The sequence below is a fragment of the Mesitornis unicolor genome, unplaced genomic scaffold (genome assembly GCF_000695765.1).
Source record: "Mesitornis unicolor isolate BGI_N332 unplaced genomic scaffold, ASM69576v1 scaffold42602, whole genome shotgun sequence".
Classification (NCBI taxonomy): Eukaryota; Metazoa; Chordata; class Aves; order Mesitornithiformes; family Mesitornithidae; genus Mesitornis; species Mesitornis unicolor.
Genome location: NW_010167996.1, coordinates 1 through 9537, shown reverse-complemented (window position 1 = coordinate 9537; position 9537 = coordinate 1). Strand labels below are relative to the sequence as shown.

Here is a 9537-nt window from a genome sequence, read left to right as displayed (position 1 = left end):
CATCCTCCTCACACCTCGGGTCGGTGCCGAGCACCTGGAGGGCAAAGGGATCAGAGTCACCGGGGTTGGAAAAGACCTTTGGGATCATGGAGTCCAGCCGTAAACCTTTGCCCCCGCCCTGCCTCTGCAGGCACAGCCCCGTGCACGTCCCCAGTGTCCCCCTGAAAACGGCACCTCCGGGCTGAGAGGGGATCCCCAGCATTTTGGGGAGCCAAGGGTGAGAGGAGAGCAAAGCTCCATCCATGTGGGGAGCTCTGCAAAGGCTCCTCTGTCTCCCACCTCCTCTGCCCCCAGCACCTTCCCCATGCAGACAGGAATGAGATGGACCGGAGCAGGAGGAGCCCCTGAGGATGATGATGGTGAAGGTCCTGGCAGGAGGAGCAGGATGAGCCCCTTAGAATGATGATGGCGAAGGTCCTGGCAGGGATATGACAGAGGTACCAGCAGGAGGAGCACTTTGAGCCCCTGAGGATGATGATGGTAAAGGTCCTGGAAGGAAGAACAGGATGAGCCCCTTAGGATGATGATGGTGAGGGTCCTGGCAGGGATATGACAGAGGTCCTGGCAGGAGGAGCAGGATGAGCCCCTGAGGATGATGATGGCGAAGGTCCTGGCAGGGACGTGGCAGAGGCACAGGCAGGAGGAGCCGGATGAGCCTCCAGGATGAGTCACATCCCAAAAGGCTGCAGCCCTGCCCCTCTGAGCATGTAGGGACCCAGCCCCGGCTTGCAACAGCCCACGGCCCCGCTCTGCCACCCCCAGATCCCAATGAAATCCCCCAAGTAACTGGGAAAATTATCCACGGGGGAACTGGGAGACCAGAACGGGTTCCCCATGGTTCTCCCCCACGGCCGCAGCCTCGCCCCATGCAGGGCTCCCGTGGGCGCAGGGCTGCAGCCTTGCACAAGCAAACAAGAACCACCCCACACCGCAGCCCTCCCTTATCGGGGTCAGCCTCCCGAGCTGTCGCTTTCATAGCAAGGACTTGGGTTTTGCAGGGTTTTTAGAAGAATCATAGTTAACAGATGGGAGTAACAAAGGCATGGAGAGACCAGCAAGGAAAGTAACACAAAATGTTAACTAAAAGGGGAAGAGCAACCTCTCATCTTCCCAAAATCTTGGGAGAATCACAGAATATGAGGAGTTGGAAGGGACCTGGAAAGCTCCCCCAGTGCAACCCCCCCACAGCAGGATCACCAGAGCAGTCACACAGGAACATGGCCAGGGCTTTGGGTGTCTCCACACAAGGACACTCCACAACCTCTCTGGGCAGCCTGGGCCATGCTCCAGAACCCTCACACTCACAAACTTTGGCCTCATCTGCAGCTTGAACCTCCTGTGCTCCAGCTTGGGACCATTGCCCCTTGTCCTGCCATTGGACAGCCCAGAGCAGAGCCTGGCTCCTTCCTCCTGACACTGCCCTTTCCAAATGGATCCCCAGGAATGAGGGCACCCCTCAGGCTCCTCTGCTCCAAGCTCAAGAGCCCCAGCTCCCTCAGCCGCTCCTCAGCAGGAGATGGTCCACAGTGGTCACTTCTCCAAGTGATAGCGCTTGTATGGTAAGGAAACATGGCAAGGCCACTGTCTCACCATGGCTGCCGGATCCACACCTCATCTCTGTGGCCCTGCCGGACTCTTTCAAGCAAAAGAGAAGGCTCACAAATCTGCACGCTTCATCAGTGACTTCACGATTGAGCACTCCCCTGCCTCCACTTCTAAATTTCAAACCTCAGGGTACCACAGAGAAGCAAGAGTTACCAAAACAGCCCCAAAAGTGCGTGTTATGTTGATGATTCATTGGTGCTCCGGGCAGGTTTCAGGAAGCACCACCCAAACCATCCCAAAACACCCTTCAGGCAAGGAAAAGGGGAGGAAAAATACCCAGACTTAGATTTTTTTCCTGGTTTATTGTGGCTAACATCAGTGATGCTCATTTGTAAGAGGCAATTTGTCCCTTCTGACGGCATTTGGACATCGTGCGGCAAAACTCCTCCTCACAAACCAGGTAAGGCATTTCTGAACCCAGCCGTTACTCCTCCATTCACATCTCAGCCCATCGACCTCCGGAACTTCACATCCTCCTCATCTCCAAATTTAATTCTCCATACACAGCTCTGGGATCATTCGTCTGCTTCTTGAAGAGTTGCAGTAGAAATGAGACAGGTTACGAGGACCCAGGAGAGATTTAACTTTAACTTTACATTAACTTTGACTCTCCTGGAAGCGGATTATTTCTCAGAGCGTGTTCATTAGTTGAAAATTACCAGCTGAGCAGCTAAAAAGGTATTTACAAAGGCCACGAGAAATCCTTTCCGAGAAGGATCATATCTATGTTTTCATGAGTGCATTGAAATGGCATTGCCAGGCACAGGACGGGTGAACGCACCTCTCCATCCCCTTACTGAGGGTACAGCTCCACGATCATCGCGTGCCCCTGGAAAAAGAGAGAGAAACGGTCACAAAAAACCTAATTATTACAGACACAGGCTCAGCAGGAGATGCCCATTTCCTGCCTGGCTTAAAATCCCTGGAGGGGTTCAAAAACGGCGTGGATGTGGCACTTGGGGACGTGGTTTGGTGGCCACGGTGGGGTTGGGTTGAGGTTGGACTGGATGATCTGAGAGGGCTTCTTCAACCTCAGTGATTCTGTGATGCTAAATCCAGGGCCAATTCACTCGCAGGACTCTGCTCGTGGTGGTTTGGTGGCTTTGGGACAGCACAGATGTGCTCCAGGCAGCAGAGTCCACCCTGACCAAAGCATTGGGCTCTCCTCAGAGCCTAAATGAGGAATTTGGGGAGGAGACGATGTCCTGAGGCCGCAGAGGGACAGCGGTGCTGGGTCCCCATGGAACTGCCACCAGCCTGAACCTCCAGAGCTGCAGAGCCTCACTGCATCTTTCCTGTAAAGCTCTTTCTTCCTAAAACTGGCAGAAAAACACTCACAAACCACACATGAAAACCTCAGAGCACGGCAGAAATCCTTCCTCCCGTTTTGTATCCTATGGGCAGTGCCCAGGGATGGTTTGGAGATGGGCAGGAGGGGGTGTAAGGAGCCCAACGATCACGCTATAGAGGCAGGAGCCAAGCTGGGGAGCACCACAAACACCCCCTGCCCCACGCCTGGGGTAACCAGACAGCATTTCCCTGTACGGAGATACCCCCGTGCCAGCCTCCCAGCACCATTACCTGCCCTCCCGCAGCGCAGGCCGCGACCAGGCCGTACTGCCCGCCCTCCTTCTTCCTTCACCCGTTGGGCTGCAGTGATTCCCAGGCGGCAGCCGGTGGCACCGAAGGGGTGGCCCAGCGACAGGGACCCCCCCCAGGTATTGAACTTGTCCAGAGGAGGGGCTCCGACCTGCGAAAACACAGAGGGACATGAGCATCACCGGTGTGGAAGGAGATGGCTTGGGCTGCTCATCACAGCACAGCACTGCCTTTAATTCCCCCTCTCTTCAACTATCACTGTTATGGCTCTGGGTCTCCACCTTCTGCTGGCAAGGGGAACAGCATTGCTCACCCTGGGATGTGCTAACCCAGAGCTCAGGAAACGTGGGGAGGGGTCTGGAGCAGCCGAATGATGGGGAGCAATGAGGGAGCTGAGGGGTTCAAGTGGAGAAGAGGAGCTGAGGGGAGACCTTATCCCCTCTGCAGCTCCTGAAAGGAGGGGGTAGCGAGGGGCGGTCGGGCTCTGCTCCCCACAACAAGCCATGGGATGAGAGGAAGTCATAGAATGTATTGGGTTGGAAGTGACCTCTAAAGATCATCTAGAAATGGCCTCAAGGTGTGCCAAGGGAGGTTTACATTTAATATTAGGAAAAATTTCTTCCCCAGAGGGTTCTCAGGGCCTGGCAGGGGCTGCCCAGGGCAGTGGTGGAGTCCCCATCCCTGGAGGGGTTCACAAACCGTGTGGATGTGGCACTTGAGGACGTGGTTTGGTGGGGGACAGGGCATGGTTGGATTCAATGATCTTGAAGGTCTTTTCCAACCAAATGATGCTGTGATTGCTTCTCCTCACAGAACATAACCAAAGCCCTGCTTTGCAGCACTGGCACACCCCACCGCAATGACGAATTCAATTAATCCTAAATTTAAGCTAAAAAGCATCCTGACCGTGTCTTACCTTTGACTTTCTGCCCATGTAGTTCTGTGCAAACCAGTCCGAATCCATAGCCTTCAGGTTAGCCAAAATCTGCCCCTGAAAGGGAGGGAGGGCAACGTTAACAACATCAGGGCAGGCTTTGAGAGAAGCCTATGGACAGTGCTGGAAATCAGGAGAGAAATTGAGACCACAGCCACAAAACTAAGACTGAAAGAAGCACTTTAAAGGATCAGCCCCATTAATCACCATGAGCTCAACCTTAGCTGGAAAAGGATGCTGAGCAGTTTATAGGTCACGTCACCGCAGGAATACATCACCCCAATTAATAGATGACGTGCAGAAGTGGTTTCTTTCATACAAGGGCCTTGGGAAAAGTAAGATTTTTACTTCTTTTTTTACATATTATTTTAGAATAATTTGTATTTGGTGGCTTCACGCCACATAAGCCACTCCCAGCATGGACTGTGCCAACGGAGAAACGTTTTATATTTAAAATAAATACAGTACTTATGTTTAGACATAAACAGAGAATTATCTACACTTATGAAGGTCTTCACCAACACAAAACCAGCTGCCGACAGCCTGGCATTTTGCAGTGAAGAGGCATCCCTGGTGGTCACGGTACTCACAGCAAAGGCTTCGTGGAACTCAAAGACGTCGATATCGGCCATGGTCAGCCCAGCCTTCTCCAGCACTTTGGGAGTAGCGTAAGTTGGGCTGCAGAAGGGTTAAGAAACACAAGTCTTGCGTGGATAAGTTTCCTCACACCATCGTCCCACGTTAACATTCCTTCCCGCTGGGGTGCAGCCCTCTGCCTGTCCTCACCCAGCCAAAACACAGCCCTGAGTAACTACTACTGCGAGTACCAACACGCCGAGATGCCCCCAGCACATCAGGGTGGGTGATTCTGAGTCACACCTTCAGAGGAAGGCCCAGACAGATGTAATATCTCATGAAATACTGCCCAAACTAAAACCAAACGTGTCATGCCACGTCAGGGTTGCTATGCTGGGGCAGGCTGTTAGGGGATGCTCTCGATCGTCACCACCTACCCCAGCAGCAGTTGGTCCTTCGGATCCTGGGACACGTACACAAAGTCCCTGCACAGGAGAGACGCTGTTAGTAACAAACAGGAGCAGAAGGAAGCACAAGCAGACTCCGGAGGCCACGTGGAGCAGCATCTTTGTTACCTTAGGTAGGCCTTTGGTTTGTATCCCATTGCCAGAGCCTTCTCCTCAGACATGAGCAGCATCGCCGAAGCACCATCGGTCTGCAACAGGGAGACAGAGCCCGTGAGGTGACTGCCTGAACAGCAGAGACCACCAGAGCTTCCAGGACCTCTCCTGGTGATAGAGGACAGAGAACAAGCCTGCACAACCGAGCTGATGGATGGATGATCTGTAAATGACGCCAGCACACACACTGCTGAGGTGTTTCCATGCAGTCCAGACCCACAGCTACCCCTGGTTTCAAACACCTAAAGCTCTGCCAGTCCTGAAGACCACCTGGTTACCCCACTCACTCACCTGTCCACTCGAAATTCGGGGATGACACGAGCCACAGCCTCGCCATGTTGCCAAAATGAACATCAGGGCACGTGAGAGTTCATTTCTGAGAGCAGTGTTTGAGCTGCTCCTAACACGAAGGCTCTGGCATTACCAAGCTTTTGTTAACTCCCCAAAGAATGCTAAGGAGTAAATATCATTGCAGCTGAAAGCCCCAGCAGTAGGTACTTACTTCCCTCAAAGTGCTCATCACAAACAGTGAAGCAGTCTTTGAAACACCAAGAACCTGTCAGGGCTGCGTGCAGGGACACGAGAGTCACCACGAGCCCTTTGCAGGAGCTGTCAGTGGCAATCCCCTTCCACTGGGGCTCAGATACACCTCACCTCATTTACACAAACACCTTAGACCTCAGCATCTAAAAAAGCTTCCTTTACAGCATCACAGAGTATCAGGAGTTGGAAGGGACCTGGAAAGCTCCCCCAGTGCAACCCCCCCACAGCAGGATCACCAGAGCAGTCACACAGGAACATGGCCAGGGCTTTGGGTGTCTCCACACAAGGACACTCCACAACCTCTCTGGGCAGCCTGGGCCATGCTCCAGAACCCTCACACTCACAAACTTTGGCCTCATCTGCAGCTTGAACCTCCTGTGCTCCAGCTTGGGACCATTGCCCCTTGCCCTGCCATTGGCCATCCCAGAGCAGAGCCTGGCTCCTTCCTCCTGACACTGCCCTTTCCCAATGGATCCCCAGGAATGAGGGCACCCCTCAGTCTCCTCTGCTCCAAGCTCAAGAGCCCCAGCTCCCTCAGCTGCTCCTCAGCAGGAGATGCTCCACTCCCTCCAGCATCTTTGTGGCCCTGCTGGACTCTTTCAAGCAGTTCCTGTCCTCCTTGAGCTGAGGGGCCCAGTTCAAATGCTTTAAAAGCACTAAAGAGAAAAAGGAGCACGTGCAGAAGACAGTTTGGCACAGATGTGCTAGAGAAATCTCTCCTTCCTCTCTGTGAATTACAGGACAAATTTAGCCTGAAACTATTCAATTCTAAACTTACAACATGATCAATCCCATGCTGGGAAAGAATTTCTCTTTGTGCCTTTGTATGATCAACTCTCTGTGTTTTTCTGTAGCTGCCTCTTGAAGGTCAATGAGGTAAGAGAGCCCAAAAACCCTTCAAGGGTTCAGCTCTCCACTTCAAAATGAAATAATCCAGTACCCAGGTTCACCAGATTATATCACAGTTGCAAGTTACCCTTGAAAAGTCCCAAAGCAGTTGATACCAACAACTCATTCCCACAGAGAACACCCGGATTTGGATTTGTGTGTCTACAGGAGGCAGAGGGTAAAGCAGGAAGTTTTCATGGGAAGGTGCCTTACCAGGAAGGAGGAGTTGGCAGCGGTGACAGTGCCATAGGGCTTGACAAAAGCCGGCTTCAGCTTCCCCATCTGCTCCATGGAGGACGGACGGATCCCGTTGTCTTTGGTAACCGTATCTTTGCCTGGTGATGGAAAAGAAACCACATATTCAAACTAAAAAGTCAGCAACGGACGTGAATTTGCACATCAGGAGTAATGGGGAGAAAAAAAATTCACCAGAAAAGTGCTTTTTATGGCAAGTGGGAGGAAGAACAAGGGGAAAAATCCATTCATGTTGTCAGGAGACTTCACATGGCTAAAAAAAAAAAGCACTTGAAAATTGAAGCTGTGTTATTTTCCTTCTGAAGACTGCAAAGATGAAGCGCTGCATCCATTTACTGTAAGAAAAAGCAACGGCATAGAAAGCCCAGTTGATAAAAAGAACTGAAATTCAGATTGTAAAGCCAAAATTGGAGAACTGGGCCTAAATCAGTAGGTTTATGTAGACTGATTTGAGGAGTTTTGAGGAAATAAGAGCACTGGGAAGGACCAAATACACGCAACTTCAGCTACACCAACTGCTTAAATAAGGCAGTTAACAAAAAGTACTGATTTCAGTATAAAAACCATAGGTATCTGTGGATCTACACCAGCAAGGCCTCTCCAGGAAACTAAGTAAGGAGCAAAGGTGCCCAAAATTTTGGTATCACACCAGAACGCGCCCACTGGCTGCTGGGGGTGGAAAGCAGGCCACAGAAAGGGCACTTTCTGAAGGTTTCTCCCCAAAATGTTTCCTATCCAAGCAACGACTGTGAGGCCTCGTGAACAGGAGTCTACCAAGGGGATCCCATTTCAGCTCTTCCTATCCAGCACCTGATTTATCAGATCAGTATTTTATCAAGCTTTCTATTTGTTCTCATTAACAACAAGTTATTGGGGTATAAAAATGGGTTCTCTTGCTTGACGGAAAAAGCAGGGGGATTCTTGGTCCAATGGGTCTGATTTTCCTTCTCTGTCAGCACATTAGCACAGACAGGACAAAATTTAGATACCTAAGGATATGTTTGTGTATTTAGATAGGAATGTTTAGAAATAATGCTCCTATGGCAGTTTTCCAGGGAGAAACAGGTGGCATTTCAAAGAGTTAAAATCTCCATCAGATGCACAGAACATCACAAATCTGAGCCCAGTGCTTTCCCTCGTTTTCTAAATCACAGGATGTCAGGAGTTGGAAAGGACCTGGAAAGCTCCCCCAGTGCAACCCCCCCAGAGCAGGATCACCAGAGCAGTCACACAGGAACACGGCCAGGGCTTTGGGTGTCTCCACACAAGGAGACTCCACAACCTCTCTGGGCAGCCTGGGCCATGCTCCAGAACCCTCACACTCACAAACTTTGGCCTCATCTGCAGCTTGACCCTCCTGTGCTCCAGCTTGGGCCCATTGCCCCTTGTCCTGCCATTGGACATCCCACAGCAGAGCCTGGCTCCTTCCTCCTGACACTCGCCCTTTCCAAATGGATCCCCAGGAATGAGGGCCCCCCTCAGCCTCCTCTGCTCCAAGCTCAAGAGCCCCAGCTCCCTCAGCCGCTCCTCAGCACGAGATGCTCCACAGTGGTCACTTCTCCAAGTGATAGCGCTTGTATGGTGAGGAAACACGGCAAGGCCACTGTCTCACCATTGCTGCCGGATCCACACCTCATTTTTGTGGCCCTGCTGGACTCTTTCAAGCAGTTCCTGTCCTTCTTGAGCTGAGGGCCCAGCACTGGACACAAGATTGCAGCTGTGGTGTGAGCAGGGCAGAGCAGAGGGGCAAGAGAACCTCTCTGCCCTACAACCACCCCTTCTCATCCAGCCCAGGATGGCCTTGGCCTTCTTGGCTCAAGGGCACATTGCAATAAATAAAACATTTCTTTCTTGAACGTGCACTTTTACCTGGCACTTTGAAGGGCACCACATCGGCCAGCAAGCCTCCATCCTGGGCTTTCTTGGCCAGCGTGTGTGAGCGGAGGGCGTACTCGTCCTGCTCCAGTCGGGAAACGGCAAAGGCAGCAGCCAAGCGATCGGCCGAGTGCCCCATGGTCTCGCTGGTGGAGAACTCTGCCACTGCTGGGAGCTACAACACAGAAATATAATGTCAGTACACCAAAAAAAACCCCTGTGCTTTGCTTTTATTCCTCCAGCAGCACACAGGAAATGCCTGCACGTGTTTAACTCTGTCAGTTTCCTGTCTTATTTGGACTCTGGATCTCATCGCTGCCGATTGTATTCACACACAGTTTTCTTGTGAAGAGCTGGGTGGTGCTTAAGGAGGGAAGTGCTTTTCCTTCCCACCCCCGCCACTTCCTAATTCACCTCTCTCACGACCTCCAGGACAGAAATTTGGCTCCCTCTACAGCAGACTCCTGACATGAACAAGCAAAATGCTAATTCTCATCAGGGCACAAACACAGGAGCTGAAAATGTTCAGCACCTGGCAGGATTTGGCCAGGAGCATTAATTACAAGGCACATTTAAGATGGAACAGCAATTATATCACACAGAATCACAGAAATCGCTCGGTTGGAAAAGCCCTCTAAGATC

The 9537-nt window shown here is 51.7% G+C and overlaps 1 protein-coding gene across 1 annotated transcript; it reads right to left on the bottom strand.

Moving 5' to 3' along the window:
- Nucleotides 1-2398: 2398 nt before the first annotated feature.
- On the bottom strand, nt 2399-9070 carry LOC104535894 (trifunctional enzyme subunit beta, mitochondrial-like; the record flags this gene model as incomplete). Its single annotated transcript, XM_010178869.1, is given in 9 exon segments — nt 2399-2434; nt 3187-3243; nt 3245-3355; nt 4121-4195; nt 4729-4816; nt 5152-5199; nt 5290-5369; nt 6979-7100; nt 8890-9070. Coding segments are annotated over 9 exon segments (798 nt in total), but the record flags the coding sequence as incomplete, so codon positions are not given.
- Between the last annotated feature and the right edge of the window lie 467 nt (nt 9071-9537).